Genomic DNA, 25,728 nt, shown 5'->3' with positions numbered 1-25,728 from the left:
TTATACTACATGCATTCGCAACCATGCAGTGTAATCCTGAATTAGACTTAATTACTTTCTCCCTTTACTCCGACCCCGCCTATTAATTTACTATGCTGTATTCTATATAGGAACATATGAACAAGGAGCAGGAGTAGGCTATTCAGTCCCTCAAGCCTGCTCACCATTTTTTAAGATCATGGTTGATCTGATAGCAACCTGAAATATACATCCCACCTATTGCCAATAAACTTATCAACCCCTTGCTTACCAAGAATCTATCCACCTCTGCCTTAAAAATTTTCAATGATTCTGCTTCCACCACCTTTTCAGGAAGAGTTCCAAAGACTCACGATCCTCTGAGTGAAAAAAATTCACTTTCTCTGTTTTAAATGGGTGGTCTTTTATTTTTAAATAGTGACCCCCTAGTTCAGGATTCTCCCACAAGAGGAAACACCCTCTCCACATTCACCCGACAAGGCCCGTCACGATCTTTCAATCAAGTCATCTCTTACTCTTCTGAACTCCAGCAGATACAAGCCTAGTCTGCCAACATCTCCTCGCAAGACAACCCACCATTCCAGGGATTAGTCTGGTAACCTTCTCTGAACTGCTTCCAACATATTTACATCCTTCCTTAAATAAGGTGACACAGCAGTCCAAATATGGTCTCATTAGTGCCCTGCACAACTGGAGCATACCCTCCATACTTTTGTATTCAATTCCCCTCGCAATAAATGATAACATTTTATTAGCTTTCCGAATAACTTGTATACTAGTCTTTTGTGATTCATGCACTAGTACACCAGATCCTTCTGCTCCTCAGAGCTCTGCAATCTCTCACCATTTAGATAATATGCTTTTCTTTTATTCTTCCTGCCAAAATGAACAATTTCACATTTTTCCACATTATACTCCATCTGCCAGATCTTTGTTTATTCAATTCACCAATCTATATCTATTTGTAGTTTCCTATCAATCTTTGTGTCATCAGCAAATTTGACAACCATCCCTTCAATCCCTTCACCCAAGTCATTTATATGAATTGTAAATAGTTGGAGTCCCAGCACTGATCCATGTGGCATGCCACATGTTACATCTTGCCAACCTGAAAAAGGCCCCTTTATGCCTACTGTCAGCTTCCTGTTAGCCAGCTAATCTATTCATGCCAATATGTTACCCCCTATACCAAGAGCGTTTATTTTCTGCAATAATCTTTGACGTGGCACTTCTGGGATGCCTTCAAATGCCTTCTGGAAATCTAAGTACCGGTTCCCCTTTATCCACAGCACATGTTATTTCCTCAAAGAACTCCAATAAGTTGGTTAAACATGATTTCCCTTTCTCATAGGCATGTTGACTCTACCTGATGACCTTGAGATTATCCAAATGCCCTGCTATAACTTCTTTAATGATAGCTTCTAACATTTTCCCCGTGACAGATATTAAGCTAACTGGCCTGTAGTTTCTTGCTTTCTGACTCCCTCCCCTTCTGAATGATGGAGTTACATTTGCTATCTTCCAACATAATGGGATCAAATCTTGGGAGTTTTGAAAAATTCAAACCATTTCATCACTGGATAGCTCACTGGACACTTCTTTTAAGACCCTAGGATGAAGTCAGGACCTGGGCTTTTGTCAGCCTGCAGCTCCAACAATTTACTCAGTACCACTTCTCTGGTGATTGCAATTCTCCTGACTTTCTTTCCCACTTACATTTCCTGTTTTATAGCTGCTTCTAGGATGTTACTTGTATCCTCTATAGTGAAAACTGATGCAAAATACCTGTTCAATTCATCTGCCATCTCCTTGTTTTCCATTATCAATTCTCCAGACTCACTTACTTTCTATAGGACCAATGCTCACTTTATTAACTCTTTTCTATTTTAAATATTTATAAAACTCTTATTATTTGTTTTTATATTTCTGGCTAGCTTTCTCTCATTTCTTCCCTCCTTATTAATCTTTTAGTCATTCTTTGCTGTTTTTTTATATTCTGTCCAATCTTCTGGCCTTCCACCTATCTTTGCACAATTCTTTTTCTTTAATTTTGATACTATCTTGAAACTTTCTAGTTAACCACAGATGGTGTGTCCGTCCCTTGGACTTTTTCTTACTCGTTGGAATGTATCTATTCTTTGCATTCTGAAATATCTCCTTAAATATTAGCCACTGAATCTCTATTGACCTATCCCTTAATCTAATTTGCCAATTTACTTTAGCCAGATCAGCTTTCATGCCCTCGTAATTGCCCTTATTTAAACTTAAAAACATAGTCTCAGACTCAATCTCCTCTCCCTCAGACTGAATGTAACATTCAATCATATTATGGTTGCTGCTACCAAGGGGTGCCTTCACTATGAGACCATTAATTACTCCCATTTCATTGCGCAATACCTGGTCTAGTATAGCCTGCTCTCTGGTTGGCTCCAGAATATGCTATTCTGAGAAACTATCCCGAAAACATTCAATGTACTTCTCATCTAGGCTATCTCTTTGCCCATCTGACTTTTCCAGTCGATGTATAAATTAAAGTCTCCCATGATTATCACCGTGTCTGTCTGAAAAGCTCCAATTATTCCTTCCTTTATGCTCAACCCATCCATGTGGTTACTGTTAGGGGGCCTGTACACAACTCCCACAAGTGACTTTCTTGCCTTTATCATTTCTCATCTCTACCCAAACTGTTTCCACATCCTGGTTTCTTGAACTTAGGTCATCCTTCTCTTGTGCTAATACCATCATTAATTATCAGAGCCACCCATCCACCTTTTCCTCACTTCCTGTTCTTCCTAAATATCTTGTACCCTTCAATATTCAGGTCCCAATCCATGTCCTCCTCCAGCCATGTCTCCGTAATGGCTATGAAATGTAATTATTTATTTTTATGTGTACGCTCAGTTCATCCATTTTACTTTGAATGCTACGTGCATTCAGATACAGAGCCTTTAGTTTTATACTTTTATTCTTTTAATAACCTCTAGTCTCATCTGTTGATTTACAGTTAGATTTGTATTCTCTATCCCTCCCTGTCACGGTCAGTTTTTCATTTCTGTAATAATATATTTTTCTTTTGTCTTGTCTCTACTCTTTTTGATTTACCACATCTTCTCAAATTTGATCCCTTGCCCCCATTAGTTAATTTAAAACCCACTCTACCTCCTTAGTTATGCGGTTTGCTAGAACACTGGTCCCAGCACTGTTCGGGTGTAAACCATCATAATGGCATAGATCCCATTTTCCCCAGTACTGGTGCCAGTGCCCCACGAACTGGAACCCACTTCTCCCACACCAAGCTTTGAGCCACGCAACCATCTCCCTAATCTGAATTGTCCTATGCCAATTTACATGTGGATCAGGTAATAATCCAGAGATTATGACCTTTGAAGTTCTGCTTCTTAATTTGGTGCCAAGCTCCTCATAGTGATTATGCAGAACCTCCTTCTTTGTGCTTCTTATGTTATTGGTACCTACATGTACCACGACAACTGGATCCTCCCCCTCCCACATCTCGCCCTGCAATGCACTGATGTCGGTTGTGCTGACACTCCAGCCTTGGCAGGACAGACTTCACTGCCAGTTGGCATACTCACTCTTAGACCCCTGAACGTTCCAAGCAACTGGCACCCAACTAAAGTTCTCTGTACAGGCCCATGTCATTTCTAGACTTATCCTTGCTCACCACAGCAGATCACTGAATCTTTAGTGGCTTTGAATCCACGTGCGGTGCACCAAGTTGTGCCCACTGACCTGGACGGCGACCCCTGTCCAGGCCTTCTTGGTCAGGAGGGGCATTGGGATATGTTTCCTGCACTGACCTCCTCGACCAGCACTCACAGGCACTCATCTGAGAATCTGAGAAACGGTGGGGGGGGGGTAAGAGTGCCCACTCAACTTGCCCTCCCGCTTTCCATAACCTCTAGGTGCTGAAGCCATGTCTGTACACCAGAACACTTCATGAATAGCTTCCAGACAGCTATGTCTGCCTCCCCCACAACTCCTGGTAGCCTTCAGGAAGCTGCCTCTTCCATTTTTTGAACAACCCACTGGTTCCCCATTGGTCCTGACGCCCAATGCGTTCCCTCCCCTGCCATGGAAACATATCTGGTGGTCCCATTTCACACTAGGTGGCCAGTTAAGGCCTGCACAATGTAAGATTGCGTTCGCAGTGCGAAATCGACCGCGAGTAGGTTTTGCATCTTCTTCCAGCCACGCCAACTTCAAGGGCACCCTGAGGGGAAAATCCAGGAGTCTGTTTCCGTTTTTGGGTTTCCTTTTTTAGTTTCTGTTTTCAGTTTCCATTTTCAGTTAGACTCTGCCCCAAAAACTAAAACTTTGAAAGCACTGATTCCATCACAACTTCATCTTTTCAATTTCTTGGCTTTCATTGTTACACTTTGATCCTTTTGTGTGTGGGCAGTGGGAAATCTGTGAAGCCATTACCCATTCCTTGCAAGACTGAGTGTAAAATCTACAGGTATTGTGTTGCCAATCGATATTATTTTGCCATCCAGCTGTTTACCTTCCTGAACACAATATGTCTTCAATGCAATATTATCAAGGTGATAATGATGAAAAATTTGGTGCTTGAAGACATTGTTATTACCACCTGATTAGAACGTACCTACTCAATATCCTCAGAGGTCTGCTGGTTGAGGACCCGATAGAACTGCTGCTACTGCAAGTACCTGGCCCTAATATATAAATAACTCCATCCCAGGATTTGGAGTGGGATCATAACAGGGATATGCAGCAGTTTGAAAATCATTTGGCATCACCAGAATTAATACTCCAGGGTCTATAAGTATCATCTGCCCCCAAGTGTATGTATAATTGGTCAGTAATATAGTGAAATCTCGATGAGTCAAACATGGATGCCACGAAATTCCACTTGTGTCAAAGTTATCAATCATTCCCACCAGCAGACGAGCAATAGCCATAGAACAATGCCTGTGATTCACCGAAATACCGCAGTGATCAATCCAGTTTAGACAAACTTGTCTAAACCTGTCGTGTGCTCACATCGACCAATCAGAGGGGAGTGGTTAGACCGCTCCTAAGTGTGCTCAAGTACGAAATTCTGGACAAACCATCATTTCACATTGAGATTTCTGTGAAACAATGTATAAAACCTGTGAGTGTGGTGAAGTATGAGAAAATTAAATGTGTTGTCCATCAGAGAGATCAGAGCAAATGTGAAAACCATGGCATAAAGTAGAAAGCAGACATCACAAAGGAGTGGGAGATTCCACCATCATGTTTGTTCACAGTTATGCAAAACAAAGAAAACATCTTGGAACAGTTGAACAAACAGGCATTCTCTGGAAGACAATGAGAATGGCTGTCTATATCAATGTCAAAGGAACTCTGCTAATATCGTTCAAGGCAGCCCGAGCAGAGAATGTTTCCACCTCCAGCCCAACCCTGCAGGAAAGGGGAGTCGCTTCTGCTGCTGCTTATGATGGGGAAGTCCAAAAAACTACTGTGCTTTGCAAAAGTCAAGACACTACCCACACAGTATGAGACAACTAAAGCTGCTCGGATGACTTCCAGCATTTTTGAGGCATGTGTCAGGATGTGGCCAAAATGTATCAACGAAAGAAAAGGAAGATGGTCCAGCACACCATGACATTGCTGGCCTGAAGAATATCAAACTGTTCTTCTTGCCTCTCAACACCACGGCCAAGCTTCAGCCAATGGATTGAGGGTGATTAGGAACTTGAAAACCCGCTACCAGCAGCAGCTGATCTCTCAGTTTATTGAGGCTATCGCTAAGAAGCAGGACTAAAATCCTACTGTACCAGAGGTCATGTTTATGCTGAAGAGGGTGTGGAAGATGGTGAAGGAAGCCACAATTGCAATCTGCTTCCACCTCTGGCTTCAAACAGATTATGACAGAACAAGACAGCAAAAGTGAGGAGGAGCAGGGTGAGACTAACCTGAAAGTGCCTGAAGTCGAGGCACTTTTCCTTCACCTGAAGGAGGCTGGCATGGAAATTCCAGCAGAGGCAACCATGGAAACTTATGTGGAGGTGAACGACAGAATTGACAGAGGATGCTCTCATAGATGCAGCTGAGCAGGCTGAAGACACTGAGTCCGATGAATGCTCGCCTGCTGGCCCTCCTGTTTCCCTGGCCAATGTCGCAAAGGCCATAGAGATGCTCTGGGATTTCACACTGCAGCATGAAAACACCGAAAACATGTTTGACTGCATTGAAGACATGGCGAACTTTATTGTACACATTCAAAAACAGTACGCTAAGCAGAGAAAGATTACTGTGTTTTCTGGGGTTAAATCATGGCATTTTTCAAGACCTACGCTGTGGGCAGATGGTATATAAATGTTTTCACTCTTAGTGTGTTATACTATGTTTTTTATTTGGTATTTGATTCTGAAAAACAGTAGTATATTCATAATTGTTAGAATTATTCAATATGTAGCATTTCAGATAGACTGCATTTTTGGCATATTGTGGCAGAATTTTACATTCCACTGCCGGCAGGTTTGTAGGCAGAAGTGCGGGGGAAGTGACCATAAAAATTTCTCAGATGCCCTTCTGACCAGGCTCCCACCTGCCCCGGGTTCTCCGTAATTTTACCCTTGGATGGGCAAGGCCGAGGCCGGCCCGCCCATCCTTGGCCCGTTTCAGGCCCTTAAGTGGCCAATTATTGACTGCTTAAGGGCTGTTTCCCACCCAGCCCCAATTTTCAGGCTGGGGAAGAATTTCAAGGGCAGGAGTCCGAAATGAACAGTAGGGTCAGGCCTTGGGTGGGGGATGTGCGGGGTGGGGGAATCCTTCAGCAGCCTCCTTTCAACATCAAGCACACCCTACCACTCTCTGCCCACAGCTTTTAACCTCACCTAGCCTCCCCGCCCTGAAACTCCCACACTTACCTGGTCCTGGACTCCCCAGACTTCGACTCTGGGAACTGCTTGCAGCCAGAGCCCTGTCCACTGCAACTTCTGTAACTGTAGGGACTAGAGAGCAGCTGGCCAATCAGATTGGCCGGCAGCTCTCTGAGGCAGGACCTCCTCCCGAGTAAGGGTGGAAATCCCTCCTGAAGCCAATTAATACTTGTTAGAGCGTGACATGGATGCGGGCAGGCAATATGGGTGGGGATGTGTTCTTTGCTGATTCTTTCCTGACATTCTAAAAATCCTGGCCCAGGTTACATGGAGGCACATTCATGTTGCAAATTGAATCTCTTCATTCATCACCAAGCTCTGCTTAATCTGAACTTGATGGTGGTGCCCTAGGATTTTTATGGTGGTGCCCCAGGATTTGACTCATCGAGAATTTACCGTGTATAGATTTCTTTGTCTCACTGATTTTCTCCCCATCTCTCCCCTCTCTGGCTGGGGTACAATTCCATGGGTATCAGGTGTCCTCTGTTACTTCACATAATTGGGATTTAATTGGTCTGAACAACAGTTTTCTCGTTTACATTAATTATTTAATTATCACTATTCTAGAAAGACATATTTTGAGATGAAATTTAATGCATAGTCTCATTAAAGCCATATGATAAGATTATGATTACATATCTATCAGTAACATTAAATTGATATTTCCCCTAGACAGAGGAGCTGTTCTGAATCTATTCACTGATGTTTACAGGTCTGGGGCATGACCCCTGGATTCAGATGAAAGGATACCATGAAAATGGAATCCAGCTTGTGTGTAAAACAAGTGGATGGTTCCCTGCACCAGTGATACAGTGGATCCGTGAGGATGGACATGTTTTAACACAGGCTGAGACAAGATACCAACAGGACTCAAAAGGTCTTGTAAATGTCCAGAGTGACATTGTAATAACAAGACAATCAACAAACAGGTTTAAATGTCTTATACTGAGTGAACAGTTGAAAACAGAACAAGAAGTAGCTATCAGGATATCAGGTTTGTAAATTACAATGTTCCATCAATAAAGTGAAAGGTGATTTAAATTCGAGCATAAATCAGACCTTGGGCTTAACTGTCCCCAAGATGCCCTCAAAAGAAAATCCATGAGGTGTCAATACAATATTATCTTGAATAACTGAAACCCATTTATGTCAATATCTCAGTTATGTTGATAAAAACTCAGTCTCAGTCTCTTCTCCGCAGATTTAAACAAAAATAGCACTCCATGTGGGACCTTGTCAAAGGCTTTGCTGAGATCCATATAAACTACATCAACTGCACTACCCTCATCTACACACCTGGTCACCCCCTCAAAAAATTCAATCAAATTTGTTAGGCATGACCTCCCTCTGACAAAGCCATGCTGACTATCCCTGATCAAACATTGCCTCTCCAAGTGGAGATAGATTCCCTCTTTCAGAATTTTCTTCAATAGTTTCCCTACCACTGATGTGAGACTCACTTGTCTGTGGTTCCCTGGCTTATCTCTAGAACCCTTCTTAAATAGCGGAACCACATTAGCTGTTCTCCAGTCCTCTGGCACCTCTCCCGTGGCTAGAGAGGAATTAACAATTTGGCTGAGAGCCCCTGCGATCTCCTCCCTTGCCTCCCTCAGCAGTCTGGGACATAAATCATCCAGACCTGGAGATTTGTCCACTTTTAAGCCTCCAATACCTTGTCACCCCCTATATCAATTTGCTCAAGAACCTCGCAGTCTCTCCCCGAGTTCGATACTTTCATCCTCATTCTCTTGGGTGAAGACGGATGTGAAGTATTCGTTCCTCTACCGATGTCCTCTGGCTCCACCCATAGATTTCCCCCTTGGTCCCTAATGGGCCCTACTCTTTCCCCGGTTATCCTCTTCCCATTGATATACTTATAGAATATATTGGGATTTTCCCTACTTTTACCAGCCAGAGCTTTCTCATATCCCCTCTTTGCTCTCCTAATTGCTTTCTTAAGCTCCACCCTGCACTTTCTGTACTCCACGAATGCCTCTTCTGATTTGTTCCTCTTGTACCTGCTAAAAGCCTCTTTTCCTTCTCAGTGTATCCTGAATACCTCTGGTCATCCATGGTCCTCTTGGCTTGTTACTCCTTCCTATCACCCTAGAGGGAATATGTTGAGCCTGGGCCCTCCCCATTTCCGTTTTGAACACACCCCCACTGCTCTTCTGTAGATTTCCCCACAAGTAGCTGTTCCCAGTCTACCTTGGCCAGATCCTGCTTTATTTTACTAAAATCCACTCTCCCCCAATCAGATGGGGGAGATAATGATTTATAATGGTTTCATGATCAATTTAACTGAAACTAGCTTTTAATTCCAGATTTATTAATTGAATTTAAATTCTACCAGCTGCCGTGGTGGGATTTGAATCCGTGTCCCCAGACCATTAGCCTGGGCTCTGGTTTACAGGTCCAGTGGCGCTATGATGGCATCACTGCCTCCCCAAAATACACCATCAAATATAGTCAAATACACCATCCACTGCCAACATCTTTTGTCCATTATCCAATTCAGTGGATTGTCCTCAATAAGCTCCACTCTTACCTATCCAATTATGGCCACAGCAAAAGCTTTTCTTGCCAACCCTACACCATTCCTGTGGTCTCATCACCTTCCTCATTCACATACTCCAATTCAGTGACATCGTCTGAGGACATGCCATCTCATATCTCCCATGCAAGAAAGAACCCAACCATCGCCCCTTGATGTGCAATGGCATTACCATCACTGAATCCCCTACGATCAACATCCTGGGGGGGTTACCATTGACCAGAAACTGAACTGGACTGGCCATATAAATACTGTGGCTACAAGAGCAGGTCAGAGGCTAGGAATAGTACAACTAGTAACTCAATTCCTGACTCGACAAAGCCTGTCCACCATCTACAAGGCACAAGTCAGGAGCGTGATGGAATATTCCACACTTTCCTGGATGAGTGCAGCTCCTACAACTTCAAGAAGTTTGACACTATCCAGGACAAAGTAGCCCATTTGATTGGTTCCAAATTCACAAACGTTCACTCCCTCCACCACCAACACACAGTAGCAGCTGTGTGTACCATCTACAAGATGCACTGCAGGAATTCACCAAGGCTCCTTCGACAGCACCTTCGGACAAGGGCAACAGGTGTAGGGGAGCACCGCCTCCTGGAAGTTCCCCTCTAAGCCACACACCATCCTGACAGGAAATATATTGCCGTTCCTTCACTGTTGCTGGATCAAATCCCTAGAACTCCCTTCCTAACAGAATTTCGGGTGTACCTGCACCACATGGACTGCAGTGGTTCAAGAAGGCAGCTCACCACCACCTTCTCAAGGGCAACTAGGAATGGGCAATAAATCCTGGCCCAGCCAGCGAAGCCCACATCCTGTGAATGAATAAAAAAAGAATGCTGCCTCTATGCCTACTCACCCAATATGCACTAGGTATACCACAGTGAACCAAATAATAACACTGACAAGTCTTTGAAATGCTCATGAAAAGAATCAGCCATTCAGAATTCCCTTTGAAAAACATTACCACTCATACCTTCCCATAAATCTGTCAATTAAACAGGCATTGTAAGTCCTATTGAGGAAACCTTTAATCCACTTCACACTTCTTAATTTTATATAAATAAACACAGGTGTTGAAAAATTTTTCCAAAGAGAGATCAGGTTATTACAAGATAATAAAGATGTCAATCAAACAAAGCTAGCATTTCCATTTGTATCTGGGTAAACAGGCCCCTGCTGAGCTGAGTCCATTAGTCATTCATGGAACTCAGTGAAACATTCATTATGAGGCCATCTGGCAACTGTATCAACAAAAGCAGGTTGAGTAGATGGTCAGACATCTGTTTCATTTTCAAATAATGTCATTACAAATTCTTGGCTGAATTCCAACTAATGGGCTCAGCCCAGCAGGGGACTGTTTATTCAGTTACAAAGGAGAGTGATGGATTTGTTTGATTAACATCTTTATTACTTTGTAACAACATGATCTTTCTTTGAAAATATTTTTCACGCATGTATGTTTATTTGGACAAGAATAAGAGGTGTGAAGTAGATTGAAAATTTCCTCCATGGGACTTTCAGTGCCTGTGTTTGCTTGATTGCTTTATGAGAAGGTAAGTAGGGTAATGTTTCTCAAAGTGAATGTTGAATGCCAGTTTTATTTTTTGGTTTCCAACTCCAGACCTGAGTTTCCCCCATGGTTGTGACTCCTCTGAGACGCTGTGAACGAGGTTTCCGAACAAAATGGGCAAGTGTGTGAGTGCAGCATGTGTGCTCACTACCTGCACCCTACAATGGCATAATTATGCCAGAAACAGGAATGGGGTGGGAATCTTGGGATCGGGTCACACCCACCAGTTTTAAAGCCCTTCCACCTCCATTCTGACATGATTTGCAGTATGAAATTCTGGGCCTGAATGTCAGTTTCCATATTTACACTGATGGTTATCTCTCTAGTATCTTTCTGGACCTCTCCATTGCCTTTATATTTTTAAACTACTTGACCAATGTTTAGCTTTGGATGAACTGTGATTTCCTCCAGTTAAACATTGGGAAGACTGAACATTGCCATCAGTCCCTACCCCAACTTCTGTATCATCTCTTATTCTATCTCCTTCCTCAGCTGTCACAATCTCTGCTGTGTTTTGGACCTCAAAGTCTCTCAGTCAGAAAGGCTCCCTACTTCCAACCTTGTAACATGAGCCACCTCTGCTCTTGCCTCAGCCCATTTTCTGCGAAATCCCTCATCCGTACCTTTGTCACTTCCAGATTAAACCTTTCCAATTCTCTCCTGACCAGCTTCTCATCCTCCACCATCATCAAATCTTAGCTCATCCAAAATCTGTTGCCTGTATCCTGTTCCACTCACCTATCACCTCTACAATGGCCTACACTGACTCCCTGTCCTGAGTGCCTCAGATTTAAAATTCTCATCTGAAGATGTCTTTAAATTCCTCCATAAACTCACCCCTCCCTATCTTCCTAACCTCTGCCCTACAAACCCTTCCAAATTCTCTTCTTCTGACTCTTCTTCTGTACAACCCTCCCTCTCTTTGCCCCACCATCTGTCTCTCATGTGGGGCCATGGTCTGGAATTCCTTTCTTAAATCACTCTGCCTTTCCACCTCCCTTTCCTTCTGTAGAATCTATCATAAAATCCACTTCATTCACCAAGTTTTGATCGTTCTTCCTAATATCTCCTTCTTTGACTTAGCATCTATTGTGATCTGATCACAACTCTGTGAAACACCTTGCAACTTGTTATTGTTGAATGTTGTCTGAACAATTACGGTTTAAAAATTTAGGCCGACAAATTCTTACATCTCATATGTGTTGTAATTCACCAGCCTCTGGTCTCTGCTGCTGTTTCCAGCATTGGGGACAAAGAACAACAAAAAACAAAGAAAAGTACAGCACAGGAACAAGCCCTTCGGCCCTCCAAGGCTGCACTGATCATATTACCCATCAACTAAAACATTTTGCACTTCCGGTGTCCGTATCCCTCTATTCCCATCCTATTCATGTATTTGTCAAGCTGCCTCTTAAACACCACTTTCGTACCTGCTTCCACCACCTCCTCTGGCAGCGAATTCCAGACACTCACTACCCTTTGCATAAAAAACTTGGCCCGCACATCTACTCTATAGTTTTCTCCTCTCACCTTAAATCTATGTCCCCTAGTAATTGACTCTTCCACCCTGGGAAAAAGCTTCTGACTATCTACTCTGTTCATGCCACTCATAATTTTGTAAATTTCTATCAAGTCGCCCCTCAATCTCCGTCGCTCTAGTGAGAACAATCCAGGTTTCTCCAACCTCTCCTCATAGCTAATAACCTCCAGACCAGGCAGCATCCTGGTAACCTCCTCAGCACCCTTTCCAACGCCTCCATATCCTTCTGGTAATGTGGCGACCAGAATTGCACGTAATATTCCAAGTGTGGCCTAACCAAGGTTCTATACAGCTGCAGCATGACTTCCCAGCTTTTATACTCAATACCCCTGCCAATGAAGGCAAGCACGCCATATGCCTTCCTGACCACCTTATCCACCTGCGTTGCCACTTTCAGTGACCTGTGGACCTGTACACCCAGATCCCTCTGCCCATTAATGCACTTAAAGGTTCTACCATTTACTGTATAATTCCTGCCTGTATTAGACCTTCCAAAATGCATTACCTCGCATTTGTCCAGATTAAACTCCATCTGCCATTTCTCCGCCAAACTCTCCAACCGATCTATATCCCATTGTATCCTTTGACAATCCTCTTCACTATCTACAACTCCTCCAACATTAGTGTCATCTGGAAACTTACTAATTAGCCCAGTTACATTTTCCTCCAAATCATTTATGTATACTACAAACAGCAAAGGTCCCAGCACTGATCCCTGCGGAACTCCACAAGTCACAGTCTCCATTCAGAAAAGCACCCTTCCACTGCTACCCTCTGTCTTCTATGACCCAGCCAATTCTGTATCCATCTTGCCAGCTTACCTCTGATCCCGTGCGACTTTACCTTCTGTACCAGTCTACCATGAGGGACCTTGTCAAAGGTCTTACTGAAATCCATGTATATAACATACAATGCCCTTTCATCGTTGATCATCTTTGTCACTTCCTCGAAAAACTCGATCAAGTTAGTGAGACACGACCTCCCCTTCACAAACCAGGCAGCACTCACTAACATGCCCGTTTGCTTCCAAATGGTAGTAAATCCTGTCACGAAATATCTTCTCCAATAATTTCCCTACAACTGACGTAAGGCTCACTGGCCTGTAAATTCCTGGATTATCCCTGCTACCCTTCTTAAACAATTGGAACAACATTGGCCATTCCCCCAGTCCTCTGGGACCTCACCCATAGCCAGTAAAGATACAAAATTTCTATCAGGCCCCAGCAATCTCCTCCCTTGCCTCCCCTCAGTACTCTGGGTAGATCCCATACTGGCCCTGGGGAACTTATCCACTTTAATATTCTTCCAAGACCTAACAACTCCCTCTTTTTTGATCTCAACATGATCCAGGCTATCTACACACTCTTCCCTAGACCAAATCGACCGCTAATTCCTTATTTTTGGTGAATACTGATGAGAGGTATTCATTTAGTATCTCTCCCATTTCTTCTGGCTCCACACACAGATTCCCACCTCTGTCCCTGCAAGTGGGCTACCCTTTTCCCTGGCTACCCTCTTGCTTTTTACATATGTATAAAAGGCCTTGGGATTTTCCTTTATCCTTGGTTTGCCAGAGACTTTTCATGACCCCTTTTAGCCCTCCTGACTCCTTGCTTAAGTTTCTTCCTCTTTCTTTATATTCTCCATGGGCTTTATATGTTCCCAGCCTTCTAGCCCTTACGAATGCTTTCCTTTTCTTTTTGACTAATCTCACAAAATCCTTTAAAATAAATATATAATACAGAGATAAAAACAAAAAAAACTGCGGATGCTGGGAATCCAAACAAAAACGAAAACAGAATTACCTGGAAAAACTCAGCAGGTCTGGCAGCATCAGCGGAGAAGAAAAGAGTTGAACGTTTCGAGTCCTCATGACCCTTCGACAGAACATGAGTTCGAGGTCCAAGAAAGAGTTGAAATATAAGCTGGTTTAAGGTGTGTGTGTGGGGGGCGGAGAGAGATAGAGAGAGAGAGAGAGAGGTGGAGTGGGGGTGTGGTGATAGGGACAAACAAGCAGTGATAGAAGCCAGATCATCAAAAGACTGTCAACAAAATAGTACAAAAAGAACACATAGGTGTTAAAGTTAAAGTTGGTGATATTATCTAAACGAATGTGCTAATTAAGAATGGATGGTAGGCACTAAGGTATAGCTCTAGTGGGGGTGGGGAGAGCATAACAGATGTAAAAACAAAATAATAATTTTTTTTTATAATAGAAATAGGTGGGAAAAGGAAATCTATATAATTTATTGAAAAAAATAAAGGGAAGGGGGAAACAGAAAGGGGGTGGGGATGGGGGAGGGAGCTCACGACCTAAAGTTGTTGAATTCAATATTCAGTCCGGATGGCTGTTAAAGTGCCTAGTTGGAAGATGAGGAGTTGTTCCTCCAGTTTGCGTTGGGCTTCACTGGAACAATGCCAGCAAGCCAAGGACAGACATGAGGGCAAGAGAGCAGGGTGGGAGTGTTTATAATGGCAAGCGACAGGGAGGTTTGGGTCATTCTTGCGGACAGACCGCAGGTGTTTGACCTGCTGAGTTCTTTCCAGGTAATTCTGTTTTTTGTTTTTGTTCACAATATCCTTTGTTATCCAAGGTTCCTGAAACTTGCAATGCTTATCCTTCATGCTAATAGGAACATGCCGGTCCTGAATTCTTAACAATTGACGTTTGAAAGCCCCACACGTGTCAGTTGTTGATTTGCCCTCAAACATCTGCCTCCAGTCTAAATTCCTCAGTTCCTGCCAAATATTGTTATAATTAGCCTTCCTCAATTAAGCACCTAACCGAGGACTCCTGTTATCCTTATCCACCAGTACCTTGAAACTTACTGAATTACGGTCACTTTTCCCAAAATGCTCCCCTACTGAAACTTCGCCCACCTGGCTGGGTTCATTCCCTAAAACCAGGTCCAGTATTGCCACTTCACTAGTTAGTCTATCTACGTATTGTCTCAGGAAGCCCTCCTGGATGCACCTTACAAATTCTGCACCATCCAAACCCCTAGCACTAAATGATTCCCAGTCAATATAGGAAAAGTTAAAATCACCCACCACAACACCCTATTGCTTTTACATCTTTCCAAAATCTGCCTACATAACTGTTCCTCAATCTCCCACTGGCAATTGGGAGGCCTATAGTAAACCCCCAACATTGTGACTGCATCCTTCCTATTCCGGAGCTCTACCCATATTGCCTCGCTGCATGAGCACTGAGGTGTCCTCCAGTCGTACAGCTGTGATATTCCCCTTAACCAGCAGTGCAACTCCCCCACCTCTTCTACATCCCTCGCTATCCTGCCTGAAACATCTCAATCCTGGAACGTTTATCTGCCAATCCTGTCCATGCTTCAACCAAGTCTCTGTAATAGCAATAACTTCAAGTACTAATCCAAGCTCTAAACTCATCTGCCTTGCCTGTTATACTTCTCGCATTGAAACAAATGTATTTCAGACACCCAGTCCTATTGTGTTCAGTAATTTCTCCCTGCCTGCCCTTCCTCTTAGTCCTAGTGGCCATATTCACTAGTTCCCAGTCATTTGTTTCACCTGCTGACCTATTGCTCTGGTTCCCACCCCCCTGCCATACTAGTTTAACCCCTCCCGAGTGACACTAGCAAACCTCACAGCCAGGATATTGGTGCCCCTCCAGTTTAGATGCAACCCATCATTCTTCTACAGGTCCCACCTGCCCCGGAAGAGATCCCACTGATCCAGATATCGGAACCCCTCCCTCGTACACCATCTGTTCAGCCATGTGTTCAGCTGTACTATCTTCCTATTTCTAGCCTCACTGGTACGTAGCACAGGGAGTAATCCTGAGATTACAACCCTAGAGGTCCTGTTTTTTAACTTTCTGCCTAACTCCCTGAACTCCCGCTGCAGGAACTTGTCACTCTTCCTGCCTATGTCATTAGTACCAATGTGCACCACGACCTCTGGCTGTTCTTCCTCCCCCTTCAGAATGTCCTGTACCCAATCAGAGACATCCTGGACCCTGGCACCAGGGAGGCAACATACCATCCAGGTGTCTCTTTCACGACCACAGAAGCGCCTATCTGAGCCCCTGACTATAGAATCCCCTATGACAATTGCTCTTCTGTGCTTTGACCCCCGCCCCACCGGCTGAACAACAGAGACAGCTGTGGTGCCACTGCTCTGGCTACTGTTGTTGTTCTCCCCTGAGAGGCCATCACCCTCAACAGTATCCAAAATGGTATACCTGTTAGAGTGGGGGACAGCCACAGGGGATTTCTGCATTAACTGCCTGCCCCTTCTTGCGGTCACCCATCTATCTGTCTGTACCTTGGGTGTGGCCACGTCTCCAAAACTTCTGTCAATGACGCTTTCCTCCACCTGAATGCTCCTCAGTGCATCCAACTGCTGCTCCAACCGATCCATGTGGTCTGTGAGGAGCTGCAATTGGGAGCACTTCCTGCAGATGTAGTTGTCCGGGACACTTGAAACGTCACAGATTTCCCACATCTACAGATGAAGCATTTCACCCCAGCAACTGCCATTTCTAGAACTATTTAATAAATTAATTTAAATCTAATAACTGCTTATTGATTCCTTGTTAACTATACGTTCCCTAGGGCTAGATTTCTACTATAAATGCTAAATTCTAAGAACAGTAATCCCCTGATTCTGGTCTAGGCACCCTCTGCTTATTAAGTGATTAATTTATTTGGTTTAATTAGTTTAACAATGTTTTAGTTTCATAATCAGTATAAATTCCTCTATCAGCCAAATAGGTCACAGATTTACCATGATGCCACTTTTAATTTTTTTTTAAGATTCGAGGTTTGCGAATCCCCGAGGTAAGGTGTTTATTATACTCACCTCTCTGGAACTCCGACCTCCGACTCTGCTCCCTGGAACTATCCTCGCGCTGTTTTATCCCATATCTCCTCCGCTCTCCTCACGCTCTTTTATCCTGTGTCTCCGCCGCCCCCTCGCGCTCTTTTATCCCGTGTCTCCGCTCCCCTTGCGCTCTTTTATCTCATGTCTCCGTCGCTCTCCTAGCGCTCTTTTATCCCGTGTCTCTGCTCTCCTTGCACTCTTTTATCCTGTATCTCCGCTCTCCTCGTGCTCTTTTATCCTTTGTCTCTGCTCTCCACGCGCTCTTTAATCCTGTGTCTCCACTCTCCTCGTGCTCTTTTATCCTGCGCCTCCTCCGCTCTCGCGCTCTTTTATCCTGCGTCTCCGCTGCTCTCCTCGTGCTCTTTTATCCCATGTCTCCGCCACTCTCCTCGCGTTCTTTTATCCCGGTCTCCGCCGTCTCCTCGCCCTCTTTTATCCCATGTCTCCACCGCTCTCCTCATGCTCTTTTATCCCGTGTCTCCGCCGCTCTCCTCGCGCTCTTTTATCCCGTGTCTCCGCTCTCCTCGCGCACTTTTATCCCATGTCTCTGCGTTCTCCTCGCGCTCTTTTATCCAGTGTCTCCCCCGCTCTCCTCGCGCTCTTTTATCCCGCGTCTCCGCCGCTCTCCTCGCGCACTTTTATCCTGTGCCTCTGCCGCTCTCCTTGCGCTCTTTATGAGAGAGGAATGGCCTCACAAATTAAATGGCTTTGGCCAGCTAGGGACACAATTGTAACACTCTGCCAGGCAGAGAGGTTGGAAAGTGTAGGGCTGTTGATCCCATCAGTTCCAGAATACAAAAGTAGATGGGGAACTCAAATCAGTTCTTTTGGCTTTGCGAAAGCCGATGCTGGAGTCACTGCCCTTATAGAGGCAACTACAATAAACATCGGTGACAGTGATTGAAGTGGGAGAGGCTCCAGCCCCGATAAACCATTTTGCAAACTTCAGTGTTGACACTTCTGGGTATCAGCTGCTGCTGAAGTTAAGGCAAGAGTCTGCTGGAACTATGGGTTTTCCACCTCATGAGCCTTCATGAATACTGGATATTCTAATAGAATAATTCCCATGGCATATGTTACAGATAATATAGTTATGTAATTCACTGGTGTTTATTTTACAGATGATATTTTCCCTTCAGTCCCTGACTGGCTGGCGCCATTGTTGGTGACTCTTTGTTGTCTAATTGTGGGCATTTTTGCTGTGCTTTATTGGAATGTGAAACACCATGGACACATTAAAGGTACATTCTCAGTGTGATAAAGGAAAATACAATATAGATACAGGCCTGGAAATCCCATTGGCGTTCTCCCAGTCTCCATCAAAGTTAAACTAAGAGATGAGAACAGCCCTGTGGAATTTCAGGATCACAGGATTATACTGACAAAAATTTTAATTGTTTGGGGAGGGGTGGTGAGAAGGGCTGATCACATTCGAGTGAAGAACAGAGGAATAGTTGCAACTCCCACTCTCCTGCTGAATATATTCCTGAAATTTCAGTATTTTTAACAGCTCTTGAGCAAAGGTTGCCTGTCAATATTTTGCTATGTTCCTATTATGAATATGCTTGACATTTACTTTGTCAAATGTAAAGCAAGAATGATCCAGAACAACATCAACAAATGGAGATCTGTTTCACCTTTTCTGCTGTTGTTTTAATTCATGAAATATTTGCTATGGTTGTCTCTATATCAAAATGTCTAAGTAGCATAAAACCAGACGGACCACCCGTCATCAACCTCAGTAAAGGACACAATAAAGGCAAGCCCTGGCCAATCAACCCTGCAAAGTCCTCTTCATTAGCGTCTGGGACTTATGCCAAAAACTAGGTGAGCTCTCCCAGAGACTAGTCAAGCAACAGCGTGATATAGTCATACTCATAGAATCATACCTTTCAGCCAAAATCCCCGTTTTTTTTCATTACCTTCCCCGGGTATGTTGTGTCCTGTGTCTTGTGGGCAGGACAGATCCAGCAGAGACAGCGGAACAGTGGTATATAGTGGGGAGGGATTTGCCCTGAGATTCCTCAACCGCGAATGATAGCATCGCAGCTGAGAGCCTCCAGTCTATCCCCCAGTGCCGTCAGGTAAAATCATAGGGTGAACCACTAGCAATGGGGCAACTCCACAAAGCAATCAAATAGATGAAAAACAAGAAAAACTGCAGCCCCAATAGTACTCCAGCTGAGGTCTTCAAAGCTGGTAGACCTTTTCTCGCCTCAAGGCTTCATGCACTCATCCTACAGATTTGGGAGGTAAAAAAATTCCTGTCAACTACGGGAATGTGGCATCTGTAACTGTCTTCAGGAAGGGGGATAAATCATGTTGTGGAAAATATTGAGTTGTTTCTTTCTGTCCATAGCTGGGAAAATCCTGACATGCATTTTCCTGAATTGCCTACTTCCTCTGGCTGAGGAAATCCTCCCAGAAACTCAGTGTGGGTTTTAACCTTCCAGAGAAACATCCAACATGGCCTTTGTTGCCAGACAAATCCAAGAAAAATTTCGAGAATATCACCAGGAACCCTTCATTACTCTAATCGACCTGACCACAGCATTTGAAACATTAACTCACAAGGCACTGTGGATTGTGCTGCAATGATTTGGATGTCCAAGAAACTTTGTCACAATCTGCAAATGGTTCATGGTGATATGAACCAATGTCTTGCATGTGAGATCTGAAACAGAAGCCTTTAGAATTTTGCCTGGGGTCAAACAGGGCTGGTGTGATAGCCCCCCATACTATTTACAATCTACCTGGATTGAAGTGGCTGTTCATCTGATCAAAGATCAGTTGCCCTCTTGTGTCATATTAAATACCAATCTAGGTAGTGAAACTCTTAACCTCCTAAACTAAATAAACCAACAGTTTGAATTACTTGATTTACAGTTTGCAGATGACTGCAATGTCATCGTCCACTCTACGCCAGATTTTCAAAAAACTCTTGATCTGTTCAATTCTGCATACAAGAAATAAGACCCATCCTTGAATGTTGCCGAAACAAAACTCATATATCGACCCATACCTGGCCAGCCAAAAATTTGCCCCCCATATATGTTGAAGGAGAGACTCTAGAATATGTTGAGCACTTCCTATTCCTCAGCAGCCACCCTTCTCAAAAGATCACTAATGAGGAGGAGATCCAACACCAGATCAGCTGTGCCAGTTTGGCCTTCTATAAACTATGGCACTGAGTGTTTGAAAACAAAGATCTCTGCAAGTCAACAAAAGTCCTGGTGTACAGAACAGTTCAGTAAGACCAGGATTGTGCATCAGCGGTACATAAAAGCGTCAGTGAAATTCCATCAGTAATGCCTTCGCCACATCCTCCGGATGATGAGAGGACTGTTGAACAAATGCAAGTGTTCTTCTTGAAGCAAGTTCCATAAGCATTCGGGCAAAACCCCAGCACAATCAAATTCTATGGACTGGCCATTGTGTCTGGATGGCTAAAAGCTGTCTCCCTCGGCAGTTCTTGTTCTCTCAACTCTCAAATGGCCACTGATCCAGGGAGAACAAAGAAAAAGTTTCAAAGACACTCTGAAGCTCACCTTGAATCATGGAAGCATTGGCCTAAATAACTGGGAGGAAATTGCTACCAATCTTTCAGAATGGCGACCGTTTACCCATAAAGCTGCATCATGCTTTGAATCCCAAAGCCTTAATGATGAGGTAAAGCAACAGCAGGGAAGTAAAGAAATGATAACAAATCCTGCACTCCAGATCACACTGAGGGTCATCCTGACCCATGTGCCCAAAGATCTGTGGGTTGAGCATCACCCTGCTCAGTTGCATGAATACCATGGCAGAAACTTGCAAACCTGAGTAGACATCGTTCTCGAATCGTGGGATAGCCAATGATGATGAAGCTACCTATAAATATTAAATAGTGGCTCATCTTTTTTTTAACTCATTAACGGGATGTGGGCGTCGCTGGCCAGGCCAGCACTTGTTGCCCTTGAGAAGGTGGAGAAGGCTGTTGTCTTGAACTGTTACAGTCCATGTGGTGTAGGTACATCCACAATGCTGTTAGGAAGGGAGTTCCAGGATTTTGACCCAGCAACAGTGAAGGAACGTCACTATATTTCCAAGTCAGGATGCTGTGTGACTTGGAGGGGAGCTTCCAGATGGTGGCGTTCCTATCTACCTTTCCTTCTAAATGGTAGTGGTTGTGGGTTTGGAAGATGCTATCGAAGGAGCCTTGGTGAATTCCTGCAATGCTGCCACTGTGTTTCGGTGGTGGAGGGAATGAATGTTTGTGGCTGTGGTGCCAATCAAGTGGGCTGCTTTGTCCTGGATGGTGTCAAGCTTCTTGAGTGTTGTTTGAGATGCACTCATCCAGGCAAGTGGGGAGTATTCCCAAGCACTCCTGGCTTCTGCCTTGAGATGGTGGACATGCTTTGGGGAATCAGGAGGTGAGTTATTCGTTGCACAATTCCTAGCTACTGACCTGCTCTTGTAGCCATCAGTGATTATATGGCTTGTCCAATTCAATTTCTGATCGATGGTAACCCCCAGGATGTTGATAGTGGGGGATTCAGTGATGGTAATGCCATTGAACATCAAGGGGTGATGGTTGGATTCTCTCTTGTTGGAGATGGTCATTGCCTTCCACTTGCGTGGCACGAATATTACTTGCCACTTGTCAGCCCAAACCTGCTTATTGTCCAGGTCTTGCTGCATTTGGACATGAAATGCTTCAGTATCTGAGGAGTCGTGAATGTTGCTGAACATTGTGCAATCTCCAGCGAACATTCCCACTTCTGACCTTATGATTGAAGGAAGGTCATTGATGAAGCAGCTAAAGATGGTTGGGCCGAGCACACTATCTTGAGGAACTCTTGCAGTGATGCCCTGGAGCTGAGATGACTGACCTCCAACAACCATAACCATCTTCCTTTGTGCTAGGTATGACTCCAAGCAGTGGAGAGTTTCCTCCTGATTCCCATTGACTCCAGTTTTGCGAGGGTTCTTTGATGCCATACTTGGTCAAATACTGCCTTGATGTCAAGGGCAGTCGCTCTCACCTCACCTCAGGAGTTCAGCTCTTTTGTCCATGTTTGAACCAAGGCTGTAGTGAGGTCAGGAGCTGAGTGGCCTTGGTGGAACCCAATCTAGGCATCAGTGAGCAAGTTATTGCTAAGCAAGTGTCACCTGATATCACTGCTGATGACTTCTTCCATTACTTTGCTGATGATGGAGAGTAGACTGATGGAGCAGTAATTGGCTAGGTTGGATTTGACCAGCTTTTTGTGTACAGGACATACCTGGGCAATTTTCCACATAGCCAGGTAGATTCCAGTGTTGTAGCTGTACTGGGACAGCTGGGTTAGGGATGCGGCAAGTTCTGGAGCACAAGGCTTCAGTACTATTGCCGGAATGTTGTCAGGGCCCAAAGCCTTTGCCAGATCCAGTGCCTTCAGCTATTTCCTGATATCACGTAGAGTTAATCGAATTGGCTGAAGACTGGCACCTGAGATGGATCATCCACTCGGCACTTCTGGCTGAAGATTATAGCAAATGCTTCAGACTTATCTTTTGCAATGACATACTGGGCTCCTCCATCATTGAGAATGGGGATATTTGTGGAGCCTCCTCCTCCAGCGAGTTGTTTAATTGTCCACCACCATTCATGACTGGATGTGGCAGGACTGCAGAGCTTAGATCTGATCCATTGGTTGTGGGATCGCTTAGCCCTATCTATCACTTATGCTGTTTGGCATGCAAGCAGTCCTGTGTTATATCTTCACCAGGTTGACACCTTATTTTTAGGTACTCATGGTGTTGCTCCTGGCATGTCCTCCTGCACTCAACATTGAACCATGGTTGATCCCCTAGCTTGATAGTAATGGTAGAGTGGGGGATATACTAGGCCATGAGGTTATAGATTGTGTTCGAGTACAATTCAAATGCTGCTGATGGCCCACAACACCTCATGGATGCCCAGTCTTGAGTTGCTAGATCTGTTTGAAATCCAACCCATTTAGCACGGTGGTTGTGCCACACAAAATGATGGAGGGTAATCTCAATTGTGGACTTCAGCTCCACAATGACTGTGTGATCACTCAGCCACTCCTACTGATCCTGTCATGTGCAGTTGCATTTGTGGCAGGCAGGTTGGTGAGAATGAGGAGAAGTATGTTTTTCCCTCTTGTTGGTTCCCTCACCATAATTTCTATCCATTTATCTTTATCTTTTTAAAGTACCTCCTTGGTGTTTAACATTTACTTCTATAATTTCACCACAGAAACAAAGAAATTCTTTCTGTATAACCTGCTAATTCTCATCTGTTCTCCTCATCTGACTCTTTTGACACTCCCAGGTCTCATTACATTTTAGATAAAAACAAAAAATTGCAGATGCTGCAAATCCAAAACAAAAACAGAAATTCCTGGAAAAACTCAGCAGGTCTGGCAGCATCGGCGGAGAAGAACAAAGTTGACGTTTCAAGTCCTCATGACCCTTCAACAGAACTAAGTAGAAATATTTCTACTTAGTTCTGTTGAAGGGTCATGAGGACTCGAAACGTCAACTTTGTTCTTCTCCACCAATGCTGCCAGACCTGCTGAGTTTTTCCAGGTATTTCTGTGTTTGTTTTCTCATTACATTTTATTTCTTGGTCCTTGGTCTTATTTTCAGGACGTTTAACCTCCAATGAATGGCACACTCCTTGCATTTTCATTTGCAGCTCATGTTTCTTTGTATATTTTTCAAGTAATTTAGCCATTATGGCTTGGGTGTACTATTTTAATTTTCTTCTTACAACGATATCCTTTCTTTCCACATTCCTGGAAGCAATTGCAGAAAAATCCTGTTGTTTTAATTTATTCTTAAACCTCCCACTTCATCCTCCCTAGAAATTACACATTATAGCAGTACAGTACATGAACTGGAGCACAGTCTATCACTTAAACACCTAAAGATGACAGAAGTATATGGCATTCTGGTAACAAGCAATTATCATTGAAAAATCATCAAATTTATTCAAATTATTTCAGTGAAAACATCTGATTAATTCGTAGCTTTTAATATTCATCATAATGATTTTGTATTTTTCCAGAGCTAAAACTTCGGAAATCTTTCATAGAATGTGGTAAGAGTTTTATATTAAAATGTTCACAAACCACAAAGAATGTTGGTTTTGGAATGATTGCAAGTTTACTTAAATACGTTTACATTTTTTACCTTATATGATCAGTTATTTATACCTATTGATGGCACACTGATACACTGTAAGCCTTTTTGTTTTAAAACACTCGTTCAGGCTTAAAGTTCATTTTGACCCACAAATCACAGGGGAAACAATGGTGACTCAGTCAGAAAGTTTTTTTTATATATACCTAATGGCATTAATTTATTTCTACCCACAATTACAAAATTAAAATTACAGATTTAAAACGATTATAGAAAATGATCATAGATTTAACAGGTTGAGAAGGAAGAAAAACATTTTTTAAAAAAGTTTGATTACGCCAATCCCAGCAAATGCTTCAACAATATTTAGCATCAAAATGCTCAAATATGTTTCCAGAAATTAGTCATACAAACACCAGCTCCTGTTGGTGGCAGATTCTCATTCTGATGTCTGTTGGGATCCTGCCTCTTCACTGCAGTAAAGGTCTCTGATGTCTTTATTTTAGTTTACCTAGTTTATTTTAAAAACCATCAAATGTTCCTTACAAAGGTGCGTTCTGCTCATTTACTGAATTGATCTGACACATTTAAACTACCAGTGTACATCTTAATGTTACCATTTTACAGGAAAATACAATATACCACTGAAACATTTAGAACAAAACATAAAATCCAGAATCCACTGTCACTGTTGGAAAATTTTAAACTGTCTAAGCTGTGCTAAGGTTCGCTAATTTTAAAACATGACAAATGATGAAAAGCAGATATGATCTATGTCCCAGTGTGATCTATGTAAGCAAGGATTGTTGGCTCTTCAAATAAAAGCAGTGACAAAAAGATGTCTTTTATCAACTTTTTCCAGGAGATGAACCTGAGTTACAATGTTTCTAATGTAGTTGAGACAATACATTATTTAGTATGCGCTATGAGAAGCATTTTTTAACTACAAGAATCAATAACTGAAAAATGGTCTTAATTCAATACATTCTAAATTTAAGTTTGTTTTAAAGATGACTTTACTGACAAAATTATAGGTTAAGAAAAATCAAAACATGATAAATCTGAGTTAGGTTTATTTAACTTTTGATTTTTTTCAATTGATACATAAACTCAGTACATGTATTTTGTCTACTTTTTAATGCAAATTATACATTCTACCAGAGATATGTGGCAATTTGCT

General features: G+C 43.2%; 1 protein-coding gene across 1 annotated transcript in view; it reads left to right on the top strand.

Annotated features, from left to right (window-relative positions):
- Window positions 1-6,180: 6,180 nt before the first annotated feature.
- The window catches only part of LOC121291311 (butyrophilin subfamily 1 member A1-like), a 53,787-nt gene continuing 34,239 nt past the window's right edge, over window positions 6,181-25,728 (top strand). The window contains exons 1-4 of the mRNA XM_041212382.1: window positions 6,181-6,313; window positions 7,600-7,881; window positions 18,539-18,658; window positions 24,475-24,507. Of these exons, the coding sequence (XP_041068316.1) occupies window positions 6,181-6,313; window positions 7,600-7,881; window positions 18,539-18,658; window positions 24,475-24,507 (568 nt within the window). The remainder of the gene's footprint in view (window positions 6,314-7,599; window positions 7,882-18,538; window positions 18,659-24,474; window positions 24,508-25,728) is intronic.

Source organism: Carcharodon carcharias, chromosome 19 (assembly GCF_017639515.1).
Source record: "Carcharodon carcharias isolate sCarCar2 chromosome 19, sCarCar2.pri, whole genome shotgun sequence".
In the NCBI taxonomy this organism is placed as follows: domain Eukaryota; kingdom Metazoa; phylum Chordata; class Chondrichthyes; order Lamniformes; family Lamnidae; genus Carcharodon; species Carcharodon carcharias.
Note: the sequence above shows the minus strand (reverse complement) of the source record. Positions and strands in the feature narration are given on the sequence as shown.